The following is a 14121-nucleotide window of genomic DNA, read 5'->3' as shown; positions in this document are numbered from 1 at the left end:
ACTCATATACATAAAATAAATAAATCTTTTAAAAATCTTTTTAAAAAAAGGCAAAATAAGAAATTTGAGATCTAAAGCATTCCTGCTCCCAAGCATTTCAACTAAAAGTCAGTCAGCTGATGTTACAAATGAAGTAAATGTAGCCAGGTTACCTAAGTCTACTTTGAGTGCATCTCAGGTCCCTATGTAACAATCCTTCAATCCTCGATAAAATTGCTGGAAGTATTAAAAGAGGTAATTGAATGTAAACAGAGAGTTCTATATAGTTCTTTTTTAAAAAGTGAATCCTCTAAAGATTTATTTATTTATTTTAATTATATGAGCATACGGTCACTGTCTTCAGACATATCAGAAGAGGGCATCAGATCCCATTACAGATGGATGTGAGCCACCATCCACCATGTGGTTGCTGGGAACCTTTGAAAGAGCAGTCAGTGCCTTTTTTTTTTTTTTTTTTTTTTTAGATTTATTTATTATTAAACACAAGTACACTGTAGCTGACTTCAGGTGCACCAGAAGAGGGCGTCAGATCTCATTACGGGTTGTTGTGAGCCACCATGTGGTTGCTGGGATTTGAACTCAAGACCTTCGGAAGAGCAGTCAGTGCTCTTACCCACTGAGCCATCTCTCCAGCCCAGTCATGTAGTTCTTTTAAACTTTTTATGGTTTGGAATTTTTTTGCATGTGTATAATACATTTTGATCAAATCTACTCCCCAATTCTCTTTCCTCCAATTCTTACTCCATCTCCTGCCATTCTATGCCTCCCAAGTTCATGTCCTTTTTAAGTCTACCGAGTCAACTTTGTGCTGCTTGTATGTGCCTGGGTATAGGACCATCTGCACAGGTGACTTCTTTTACTTCCTTTACACCTCAGGACTGCGAGGGTAGCTGGCCCAGGCATAGAGAATGTGGCCTGAGCAGGAAACTTGGAGTCAGCAAGCCTGGCTTCAGTGTCTGTTTGAGTACACAATGTGACCTTGGGACAGCCATTAGTTCCTTCTGTCTCTCACTTGCCATCTGTGAACGGGAAATAGTTTATGTAATATAGCTTTTAAGAATGTAGTTAGTTAGTTTTTTTGAAACACTTTTTTGTAGACCCAGCTTGCCTCAACTTTCCTCTGGAGCTATAGAGGGAGCTTGGCCTTGAACTCTTGATCCACCTGTCTCCAATGCCCAAAGCTGGTATTATGAGCATGGTCCTCTAGGCCTGCTCTTCTTAAGGATTTAAAATGAAGAAAAAGGCTAGTAGCACCAGAAACTCTGGTACAAATGTGAAATTGTATTTCATTGCAAATATTTATTGAGGAAGAAAAATTAAGGAAGGGAAGGCAGGAAGAGCTCATGCCAGTGACTAAAGTTTCCCCATAGAATGTGAATCTTTCTTTATTGAATGGAAAATACCACTCAGGTGTAAAATACTGAGTTTCCTTATGTGAGTGTCCTTTTTAGAGGACTAATTTATAATTGTTAGATTTTTAGAAAGGAGAAATACAAGATATTTCTCTCCAATTTGCAGTTGGTGAAACAGAAGTCTCAGAAAGTAAAGTGATTTCCCTGTGCTTTGAGCTTCTTAGACTGTAAGCAATGCCTGTTGACTCCATAACTTCCATGCACACATGTTTTGCCTAGCTCTTCTGTATAAATTCAGATCAATCTACAAAGACCCCAGATACAAATTATCAACGAGGAATTTTGGAACATCAAATTAGTTCTAAGATGAGTGAGTGCATCTGATCCAAAGAGAGAGTACAAGCCCAGGCTCTCACCTAGAATCTGCTAAAACGCCCTTCTCTGATAGCAATAAGCTGTTATTACAGCATCTGGGGTTTTCAGGCAAAGCTCCAGAGACATTCTAATTTGGATCATCTCTGCCTTTCCATCATGGTCATGATCTGCATTGTCTCTAAGTCTGAATCTCAGAACTATGAAAGTTTTTTTTTCCCCCTTAGCTTACTTGCAATGCAGTCAGAGAATCAAAAGCATTCAAATGATGCCTTCTGAAAGCAAATGGTAATGAACTCAAAATAGTGTGTTCACTGGAGAAACTCCAGAGAACTGAAGGACACATTCATTATTGCTCTGAGCCATAAATACATTATACCAGGCTAGATGGAACATAAATACATTATGCCAGGCTCACCATTAACCAGTCTTATGTCTGTGTGCCCATGCCATATCTCTAAAGCAAAAATAGCATTATTTCAGTACAATATGTATAAGGAACACAAGGCTAAATAATGGAGACAAGAAAAACATGTACGATCCTACAGAGATAGCACGTAAAACACTGTAAAATGAAATGCTAGGTTGCATACCTTTTTTTTTTTTTAAAGTCCCTATTGTTGAACAAGGCCCAAAGAGGGGAAATACTTGTTTCAGTTAGTATTTGGAGAAGAGGGTCTAGGGCTTAGTGGTAGATCCCTTGCTTAGCAGATAAAAACAAAACAAAACAAAATAAAACAAAACAAAACAAAAAACCAACCAAACAAAAAACAAACCAAAAACCTAAGTTCTATTTCCAGCACTTCGAACCACAAAACAAACAAATGAACAAAGACTCTGGAGACGATGTAAATGGGAAGGAATGGATATTTCACATTAAGTCTTGAGCAATTTGTAAATTCTTGCTGGTGAGCAAGAAGTAACAGCTCTAAAGTGGTCAGGGAAGGTGATGCCCTTTGAAGGGGAATTTACTTAGGGAATTTAATGTTTGGAAATTCTCTTCACAAATAGAGGGGCTCTGGAGAGCAGAATCCATGTCTTCATGTTTTTTGGATAATTAAGTCCTCGGGACATAGTACTGCATGCCTACTATGTCCCAGGTGCTGTAAGGGACCCACCAGAAGAGACAATTCGGACCCAGGTTCAAGCCAACAGAAAATATTTTATTAGCCTACCATCTACTACACTGGGTTCTCAGCATCCAAGGACAGTCCTGAACCTTTCCCAGGATGAGCTTTTACGCATAAAACCACATCTCAGTTAGCAAGAACACTTAGCCCAAAGCAGAACTACAGACGCCAAAACACAAGGGTAGTACACTTGGGGACTTTCCCACAACTATGGACTTCCATGGTCTTTGTTCTCTCTCCTTTTTCCTTTTTGGCAGGTGTTGTTGCCTACATGCTGGTTCCAAGACCAGAATAGTATTTCCATCATGGCTTCTGTTGTTCTAAGTTCTGGAGACTTATAACATAGATACTCTTTTAAATGCTTGTTGTTAGAAACAGGGTCTCACTATGTAGCCCTGGCTGGCCTAGAACTCATTATACAGACCAGGCTGCCTTGGAACTCAAGTGATTCTCCTGCCTATGTCTCCATAAACACATGATTCATCATTGCCTGCTAATTGCTTGCTGTTAATTTAACTCATTGACCTTCCACAAAAACTCTACAAGTTAGCAGCCAGCGGCACACAGAAATCAAAAAGCTGTCCACAGTCCCATAGTTGTTCAATGGCATAATTCAGACCCATACTGATGGCTAAAGGGATCCCTTCCCTCTATTTCCTAGTAAGGATTGAAAGGTGTACATACTAGGAGTGAGTCTGATGAGAACTGAATTTAGAGAATACATATGAATTGTTCCTAAGTGACCTCACCTTTCCCACTCCAGTAAAGTCACAGTATCTCCACCAGTCTCCACTGTATCTCTTATCCAGTGGTATGAGGATGGTCAATTTTCCATAGTTAGTGTATGACCAAACTCTATAAGGAGCCATTGTTGAAGCTGAGAGTCCAACTGTTATAGATAAAATTCTGCCTACACTGCCCAGGATATGTGGGTTTCAGAACTGAGGTCCACATGGAAGGTGGTGTTTCTTCACTCTCATTCTTTAGCAAAGAGGCTCTGGAAATGTGTGAATCTTCTTCAGGGCCTGTGGTACCTCAGTAATATTAATAGAAACAATAACATATAACTTGCTATGCAAGTGTTCCTCAAAAGCCTCTGTGACAAAAACTTGAAGGCCAGCCTGTGACACCAATGGGAAATGGGGGAACTTTCAAAGCTAGGGTCTAATAGAAGGAGGTTAGGTCATTGGGGGGGATGCCCTTAAAGAGTATAGGTGGTCATAGCTTTCTCAGCTGCCATGAAGTGGATTAGTCACTACCATACAGTCCTGCCCTGATGAACTGTGCTTCAATGATCTGAATAATTGGAGGCATTGAGAATTGTAAGACTTAGGACTTGCAAAAATGTCTAGGTGGCTAAGACATTTTGCAGCCAGGAGAAGCAGGATTCAGATGTTACTGCCCATGTAATAAAGATGTTATCCCCCTACATACTCCTAACCCCAGTGTCCTGGATAGTTTTACGTACTTGACACAAGTGAAAGTCATCTGAAAAGAAGGGAACCTCAAGCAAATGCCTCCATAAGATCTGGCTCCAGGCAAGCCCTTAGGACATTTTCTTAATTAGTGATTGATGGGAGAGGGCCCATTCTGGGTTGTGCCACACCTGGGCTGGTGGTTCTGAGTTCTGAGAGAAAGCAGGATGAGTGAGCCATGGAAGCAAACCAGTTAAATACCACCCTTCCATGGCCTTCCATCAGCTCCTGCCTCCAGGTTCCTGCCCAGCTGGAGTTCCTGCCATCCTGTCTTCCTTAAAGGATGGACAGTGATATGGAAGTATAAGTCAAAAAAACCTCTTTCTTCCCCAACTTGCTTTTTGGTCATGGTTTTTCATCACAGCAACAGAAACCCTAACTAAGACACTCAGCTTGGAAGAGACCAGCCTGAGACTATCTGAGAAATGGGGAGCTTTGGGTTCAGGGTGAGACCCTGCCTTAAAGGAATAGAGTTATTTCATAACTGCCTGTAACTCCTGTTCCAGGGAAGTCAGTACTCTTTTCTGACCTCAACACTCAGGCACAGTGCATATATCCTCTTTTCATGTGTATAAATACTCACAAATGCACACATAAGTAAATAAATACAATGGGTTGGAGAGATGGCTCAGCGGTTAAGAACACTGACTGCTCTTTCAAAGGTTCTGAGTTCAAATCCCAGCAACCACATGGTGGCTCAAAACCATCTGTAATGGTATCTGATGCCCTCTTCTGGGGTGTCTGAAGACAGCTACAGTGTGCTCATATAATTAAAATAAATAAGTCTTAAAATAAATATATAAATAAATAAATTAATTAATTTTATGCTCTTGAAGCAAAAGAGGTCTTTTGAATGGCATGCCAAGCAGTAGGGAGACCATAGAAGAAAGGAAAGGTCCTCACTATGCAAAAGAGATAAAGGGAGCATGGGCTCCCCTGGAATTGCCTTAGCTTTCCTAGAGTTGAGATTATATATGTATGCTATATGCTTGGCTTTGAATTTAGGCATGTTAAAGTACCTGATTTTCTCTCACATAGAGTGATCCTTACCCTTTGGAGACAACACTATTCCATAGGTTCTCCAATGTCATAAAGACCTCAGCCATAGAAAGTTACAGCCTCCCCCCTTAAATATCCCTGTTCTTTTTTAGAAACCTGGACATAACTTCTGAACCAAGGTTATATATTTGGAACCATGCCTCTATAGTCTGGGCCTGTGACTCTGATGTCTACTAAGTAAGAGGAATTATGAAGTGATTGTTAAATATTTGAACAGCTAAGGGAAACAGGAAGTAATGAGAAACAAAAACACCCTACAGATCTGAGTCACAGGACATCCATTGTGGCAGGCCCTGTCAAACCTCAGCGCCAGTCATTGTTTTATGTGTATATATATGCCCAGAGAAAAAGCTGTCTGTCTGAAGGTCCCAATTGCCAGCCATTTAAACTGGGAAGAATAGAAACACAGTTGGAGACCCTCACCCTTCTACTTAGCTCTGATCAGAGAAATAGTTCTTTGCCAGGACCTAGAGGCGACCAGAATATCTGTATCTATATGGAACTATTGCTTTTTACTGGTTACTCTTTTAGGTTTTAATTTTCCACTGTTATGTGGAAAATATGTAAAGTTAAGATGTACAATCATGTTCTTGGGAGGATGAGGCAGGGGGATTGTGAGTTTGAGACTAGCTGGGACTAGTTTCCATCTTGTTTGATGAGACATAGGTTCAATCTGTAGCCTAGATTGTCCTAGAACTCTCTATGTAGACCAGGCTGCTTTGAATTTATGGATATCCTCTTACCTTAGCTTCCAGAGGGCTGAGATTATAAGATGTGAGCCATTATGCTCTATGTATATGTATTTCTTAGTAGATGTATATATACATCTATATGTATATGTGTGTAAATATGGATATGTACATATTTCTCAGTAGATAATCAAGTATATATTATATATAATCATGACATACTTAAAAAATTTTAAAAGTCTACATCAAAAGAGACAAGACCTATCATGTTAAACATTTTTTTCTCTTTAAATATTTATTTATATATTTATTTTATGTACACGAGTACACTATAGATACACTGATGGTTGTGAGCCGTCATGTGGTTGCTGGGAATTTGAATTCAGGACCTCTGCTCTCTCCAGTCAACCTGGCTTGCTCTGGTTGGCCCCGCTTGTGTACACGGTAGCTGTCTTCAGACGCACCAGAGGATATCAGATCTCATTACGGATGGTTTTGAACCACCATGTGGTTGCTGGGATTTGAACTCAGGATCTTCGGAAGAGCCATCTCTCCAGCCCCCATGTTAAATATTTTTAGATATACAGTTCGGTATTAAATGTGTTGACATTGGTTCAACTGATCTTTAGAAGCTTTTCATCTTGTGAAATTGAAACTCTGTTCTCATTGAAGAATCACTTCCCATTTCTCCTTCCCCCATATCCTAGCAAACATGAAGTTTTTGTTTTTATGAATTCCATTATTCTAGGAACCTCATATGAAATCATAAAGAGTTTTTCCTCTGGTGAATGACATACTTTTAGTATAATACTCTCAAGATTAATCCATGATGGATAAGATGGATAAGATGGATAAGATTTCATTGTGAGTACTTATCACATGCGCTTGTTAATTCGTCCATCGGAAGGCACCAGGTTGCTTTTACCTTTTGAAAAGAGTGTGTGTGCCTAAAAATGTGCACACAAATGTATATCTTAGAGCACATTAGATGGCTCAGTGGTAAGGGCACTTGCTGCCACAGCTGATGACTTGAGTTGAATTCACTAGACCCGCTGGTTGGCCAGCCAGCCTGGTGAGTAAGTATACTGTCCAATCAGAGACTTCATCTCAACACTGTAGAACAGGAGGACTGACAGTCAAGATAGTCTACTGACTTCTACCACTATACACACACATAGATGAAAACATTCAATTAAAGGAAGAAAAAGACTCATTCCTGTGCTTATCACCAGTATTCTGTAAAGACTCACTTGTCCTGGCTATGAATACAAGCACTGCCACTGAAAAATGTATTCACATGTTTAAAATATAACATATATTGCATATAGCATGGTTATGTATTAGCAATATGCTGAAAATGGAGTGTGCAGTTCACAGTGGTTGTCATTGTTGCTATTATTTCTACTAATGTAAAGTATGGTCATTCTTTAGCCATACCTGCCCTCTTAAGCCCTCTGTTTCCCTAAATCAACATTTTCATATACTTTTCTGGGGCACTCTGATTTTGGTGGTATCTCCAAGTTTTCTTTAATTAGGATAGTTCTATGCTCTTCCAACCCCATGTAAGCGTACTTTCCTAGACAGCTGTACTCTGCAGGAGATGCCCAAACCCTCAGAGAATGTAAAGTACACTTGCCAGGGAACATGGTGGCAGAAGTGCCAACTGGACCCCCAAAAGGCCTTTTGCCCAGAACTAGAAAATATATTTACTGATACATCTCTCTAACTTTCAACCATAGTCCCTTTTATTCTTAGAGACACAAGTATAGAAGCATGTTGGGGAGCCCATGTGCTTTGCTCCCCACATCTCATGATAATAGGGCAACGGCACCTAGAGATGCTAACATCCTAGTCACAAACCTGTGACTCTTTCTCTGCGTGCTAAAATATACAGGTGATGCAGGGAATCTTATTTTAAGGTCCTGGGGTCAGGACCTTGAACTATTTGGGTGTACTCAGTATAACCACAAGCATTCTTGCAAGTGAAGGTCAGAGAGAGTTCAACATGTGCTACTGGCTTTCCAGGTAAAAGCTAGGAACCAAGATCTGTAGGTGGCCTCTTGAATTGAATTATCTGTAGTGTTGGGAACAAGCAAAAGAAATTTAATCTAAGCACTACTATTTACTTTTCATACCCCATTTAATCACAGGGAGAAATTAAATTCAAGGTCCCAGGCCCTAGGGGACCTTCCCAATAGCTGAACAGCTTCTATTGTGAGGAAAAAGTTGTCTGAGTGAGTCCAGACATCTCATGGACAACTTCTCCATCTTGCTAGTACAGTCAAACCAGATCATGTTCCCAGGTCCTGGGACCAACTCCTATCCTGACTGATGGAAATTCCCTTGCTCAACCCTTTATGTCAAAATATGATTGGAAAATGCTAAACCTCGCTAGCCCCTAGCTCTATGGTTTTATCCCTTAAATATGATGTGCACTGTCCCTTCAGGGTCACAGTTAAGCTTCTGAGTCTGTTCTCCAGCTCTGACCAATCAGTAGTGGCTTGATTACAATAATTTTTTGTCATCTGCATTGGACTGGTGTTTGAGTTATGTTGGATACATGTTGGATTTAAGTGGACCCACAACACTCAGAGCCCCAGAATGAACAAAGCCCAGCTGATAACTTCATTTTAACCCAGACACAGCTGTGTGGACTTCTGACCTCCAGAACTGTACAACAGCAAATGTGTGCTGGTTTGTGCTACTAAATTAAAAGAATCCACAGGAATGACACATTTCCTTAGTGACCTTGCTCTCTCTCTCTCTCTCTCTCTCTAGGTTTACATTTTCAAGCTCATTCCTTCTTTTCTTTTTAGCCCTAAATCAATCCTCCAAGTTAATTCACATAATTAGGATAGCTCATAATCGGAGAACTCTGTTACTCTTGTTCATCCATCTTATTTGGCTCTTTGTAAACTTTACATTCAATGTCCCACTGAAGATATTTCATGCATTACAGACCTATGGTGCCTGTGAATATCCCTCAGTGAGTGCTGTCTGTCCTGTAGTGCTGTCTGTCCTGTAGTGCTGTCTGTCCTATCCAGTCACCCCAGAATAAAGATTTATAAGAGGCTATTTTGGGCATTGAGGTAGGATTAGGATGAGGGGACACAGTGAAAAGTCTGTGCCTGTACGAAGACCACAGATGTTTGATTTGTGTATATTTATGTGTGCTTCTACATGTTCGTGTGCAAATACATGTGTGTGCACATATGTGTGGAAGCCAGAAATCAATGTTGGATGTCTTCCTCAATTTGTCTTCATGTTTTTTGAGACCGTCTCTTACTAAACCTAGAGGTTGCTGCTTCAGCTATAGTGGCTGGCCAGAAAGTCCCTGGAAGCCTCTTTCCATCCTTTCCATGCTGTGATTACAGGCTTGTACTGTCACTTTTTAAAATGTTTTCGTGGGTCCTAGGAATCAAGCTCGGGTCTTTATACGGCCATCTCCCCAGCCTAAATATTAGGATTTATGGCTAGAGAACAGTAAGCACTTATCTTTTCTTCATATAAACGTCTCACAGTTTATTACTTTTAAGGAAAGAATTGGAGCACAAGATCCATCTTCGAAAAGCAAAGAGAAGGAGATGCACGCTGGTTCTATCTGACGTTCTAGTTTGCATTCAGATCTAGGCAAGAGTTAAAAGAGTAATGTGATAGATAAGCACAGATGAAAACCAGCACAGCCCAGAGTCTCTTTGCTTAGGAAAAATACACTCCCTCTGTCCTTTCGAGCCCTGGCCCTGTCTGTCTCTGATGCAGAGAGCTAAGGGTCTAAATGAAACCTGTTGGAGGTTCCAATTAAATCTTTGTGGACAAAGATTTAACGCGCGCGCGCGCGCACACACACACACACACACACACACACACTGCCCTCAGATAACAGGCAGCAATAAATCCATCAGCACATCCACTTTCAGAGAACAGAGTTTCCGCTGCCTTGCCAACAGCTGCCAGTTCCTCTCGGAGTGCCTCACATCAAGACGAGCTGTAAGGTAAGAGTTGTTTTCTCTTTCTGGACGAGTTTAATTCTTCCTTTAAATTTCTGTTTCTTGTTAGGGGGTTTTGACTGTTGAGTTCCATTTTTGTTGTTTTATTTTATGTTTATTTTGTTTGTTGTATGCTCATTGTGTCATGTTTATATTGTCTTATTTTTCGTTTAGTCTAACTCTACTTATTTTACTCTGTTTAGCAACTTTTCATTTTTGTTGCTTTCTTTTTAGTCATATCTTACTTTGATTTTTATGTGTCTTAAGTAAGTTTGTAGTTTGAAATTTCTTATTATACAAAGAAAGGAAGGGTTTCAGATCACTTATATGTGATTCCTGGTTCAGAGTTATCCAGGAATTTGGTTCACTTGAGAGCTTACTCCTTGAACTATAGCATGGAGGATATTCTTCTGTCCCTGGGCTTAGACGACACTAGTGCCTGGAGACTTCTACCATTTGAGGTTGATGTTTAATCCTAGAGATAACCACTCAAAATTATTTACTGCTTGTATTATGAAACTGGCTCACCATAGAATTATTTGAAAATGACAAGCCAGGTAAAGAGTAAAGTCATGATTGTAAGTAACCAGCACTTGAACGTGAGTCTAGTCTTAAAAATAAGCACACTTAAAAAAAACTCTTTAAAAAATTTTAATTGCTTTTTTGTGAATTTTATATCTCGTACCCCAATACCACTCATCTCCCTGTCCCCTCATACCTGCCCTCTACCCTGGCGACAACTACCCGACAAAGAAAAAAATCGTTGTGGAAGCTGTAGTGTATCACAGAAGCATACTTCTTTTTTACATACACATGCCAAGCTATGAATACAGCACCATGTACGTATCATATATTTTATGATACTAAACCACTTTAATGTTAAATGATTGTTATTTTTGGCACTGAAATAGAAGCCTCATAAAAAGCAAATGAAATCTTCTGAGAAATTATGATTCCCCGAGGTTAGAAGAGCAACTGTGACATGATTGTAATGTATGATACAGGTTCCTAAACGTGAAACTACAGATAGAGAAGTCCACCAGGGAAACTCATTGTGAGAGTTACTATCTTATTACACAGCAGTGCACCTCTCTGAACAGGGTTCTATAGCTTAGATACAAAACCAAGAGCACTTCTAACATCGTACATCCGCAGAAAACATAGAAATATACAAGTTATGAAGCTTGGGATCTTTAGCTCCATGTGACATCAGTTGTGAGACCCAGGACAAATCTCTCTAGCTTCCGAGTCTTTGATTTTTGTTTTTTAAACTGTTTTGTTTTTGCTTAATGCTTATCAGTGGACAGGTAGTGGGACATGTATTTTTGCATGCTGCAGTTTCCTACACTAATATTTTTGAGTGGTGATAAACTTAAGACTTTTTTTTGCATAGTCATAAAAGTGCTTTTATTTGTATTTACTTTATTTTTGAGACCAGGTCTTGTGGTGTAGCTGTGATCTGGATCTCTATGTAGTACAGACAAGGCCCTAAACTTATGCTTCTCCTGACTTCACCTCCTAAGTGCTGGAATTATGGTGTGTACTGTCATGCCTGATTCAAGAAGTTGTCTTTTATAACAATATTTTAAAATAAAAACTATCTAGAACTTAGAATGGAAGAGAGAACAGATGCTCAGGAGATGTCTACCCTACTCAGATGAGAGACTGGTGTCTGACGGTTGAGAAACAAGCAGGCTGTTGTTCATCTGTAGAGCCTATTTAATGCAGTAGTTGTAATTTCAGACCTAAATCTCTGGACAGCAAAACTTTGCTGGAAGGCATTGTGGGAAATGTTGAATTATTGAGATTATATAAGAAATGAACAAAGAGGCAGGAAAAATTCAAACTCGTGTGCTACTTATAACCCTTCATGCTTTTCATTTGAACAGTGAGCTTCACTAGACCAGACAGACTGCCCTTTCTCCTGTAAAGGTGACAGAAGACCACATCTATCAAGGGGCCTTCCTAAGCACCCGGAGGAGAAGGCCTCCCCGCCATCCCACTCCCTACCCAGCCCAGCCTCCTGCAGCCCTTGCCATGTTCCAGGTTGTTCTGGGTGCTCCTCAGCGACTGCTGAAGGAAGGGAGGCAGTCCCGGAAGCTGGTGTTGGTGGTGGTGTTTGTGGCTCTACTCCTGGACAATATGCTGCTCACTGTGGTGGGTACGTGTGGGGCTTTTGTGCTGTGGGTGTGTCTGCTTTGGGTCACAGCAGGCAGCATGGACCCTGTTTGATTCCATCAATGAGCAGAGACGTGTTAAGTTTTTCATCTGGAAAAGGCATGGAGGTTGTTGAGGATTGGTGGGAATTGTAGGCCGAAGGGTCTGAAGGCTGTCAGACTTGAGACTAATGACTCCAGAGTTCTAAACAAAACCAAGTTCATAAGTACCAGTCAGGGAGAGAAGACCTAAGCCAGGATGTCATGTTTGTTTTCCATGGTCACTGATGACTCTAGAGTCACCTCGGGCAGTGAGCTTCATTTTTCTGTGATGCTCTTCCAGCCTCTTCTTGGCAGACATAGGACATCCAAGTCCTTGCCAAGCCCTGCCTTGTTTGCAGCTCATTGCCTCACATGATGTTCTGGCTAATATTTCATTAATTTTACACTACGTTACAGAAGTGCATAAGTTCTAGCATGTTGTCCCTCCTGCGTGAATATATGCTTTAAAGAAGAGGCTTCTTATGACTTATTGACAATATAGTCAATCCTCATTTCTTGTGAGTCAATAGTTAAAGTTATGTTTAGAAAGCTCTCACAAACACTGACATTGCAAATAACGGAATCTTTGCATTAAAGGGAAATATACATACACACACTCCACTCCACCATAGAGATTATTAAGTCTTGACATCAGTGCATCCTGGTAGGGTCTTTTCCAAAAGGCAGAACCTCTTTGGTGTACTTCAGCTGGAATGTGTACATTCTATCAGTGAATATGCATATATAAAGTATGTGCATTGGCTTACTCTATTTTTTTTCCCATTTTGCCCCCATCTGTGAAAAATCATTACAGATTGTATCAAGCATTGATGCCCAGGTTATACACTATAGAAGTAGGGAAATTAACCAGTAAGGATGACACAAATTCATGAAAACTAACTGAATAATGGATAGAATTTGGTCCTTTAGCGAATAGGTAGTTTTGGGCGGTGTCATCTTCATTAGGCTTTAAATAATGTCGCTTCCTTCTACATAAACTTGGACCTCAGAGTAATTCCTTTGACTTAGTAATGGAAAAAGAATCTCTGTCCTTGATTTTCCTCACATTCTTCCATTGATTTTCAGTGCCCATTGTGCCCACCTTCCTGTATGCGACAGAGTTCAAAGACATCAACTCTTCTCTGCTTAGGGGTCCTTCTGTAAGCTCCCAGCAAGCTCTCACCTCTCCTGCCTTCTCTACCACCTTCTCCTTCTTTGACAACACCACCATGACTGTAGAAGAACATGTACCTTTTCGTGTAGCATGGATAAATGGTACCATCCCTCCTCCAGTCACCGAAGCTGGCTCAGTACCTAAAAACAACTGCTTGCAAGGGATAGAGTTCTTGGAAGAAGAAAATGTCCGGATTGGGATTCTATTTGCTTCAAAGGCTTTGATGCAACTTCTGGTTAACCCATTTGTAGGACCTCTTACTAACAGGTAACTCAGTAGCTACAATTTCTGTCTTAGTCACTGCTCTATTGCTGTGAAGAAACACCATAACAAAACATTTAAATTTGGGGCTTGCTTACAGTTTCAGAAGGTTAGTACATTATCATCATGGCAGGAAGTGTGACAGCATGCTTATAGGTACTGGATCAGTGACTGAAAACTACATCCTGATCTATAAGCAGAGAGGGAAAGAATGACTCTGGAGTTGGCATGGAGTTTTTTTTTTTAAAGATTTATTTATTTATTTATTTATTTATTTATTTATTTATTTATTTATTTATTATGTGTAAGTACACTGTAGCTGTCTTCAGATATTCCAGAAGAGGGCATCAGATCTCATTATGGATGGTTGTGAGCCACCATGTGGTTGCTGGGATTTGAACTCAGGACCTTCAGAAGAGCAGTTG

At 40.2% G+C, this 14121-nt stretch overlaps 1 protein-coding gene across 4 annotated transcripts in view; it reads left to right on the top strand.

Annotated features, from left to right (window-relative positions):
• The window catches only part of Slc18a1 (solute carrier family 18 (vesicular monoamine), member 1), a 51531-nt gene that overhangs the window by 1981 nt on the left and 35429 nt on the right, over positions 1 to 14121 (top strand). For 2 of the 4 annotated variants that reach the window (NM_153054.2, XM_017312522.2), the window contains exons 2-4: positions 9995 to 10069; positions 11953 to 12224; positions 13348 to 13702. In NM_153054.2, coding sequence (NP_694694.1) covers positions 12101 to 12224; positions 13348 to 13702 — 479 coding nt within the window. In that variant the 5' untranslated portion in view covers positions 9995 to 10069; positions 11953 to 12100. The remainder of the gene's footprint in view (positions 1 to 9994; positions 10070 to 11952; positions 12225 to 13347; positions 13703 to 14121) is intronic. The other 2 variants (XM_011242262.3, XM_006509534.4) reach the window with 2 other exon arrangements.

This window comes from Mus musculus, chromosome 8 (assembly GCF_000001635.26).
Source record: "Mus musculus strain C57BL/6J chromosome 8, GRCm38.p6 C57BL/6J".
NCBI lineage: Eukaryota > Metazoa > Chordata > Mammalia > Rodentia > Muridae > Mus > Mus musculus.
The sequence above is the reverse complement of the archived record's forward strand: the minus strand, read 5'-3'. Positions and strand labels throughout refer to the sequence as shown.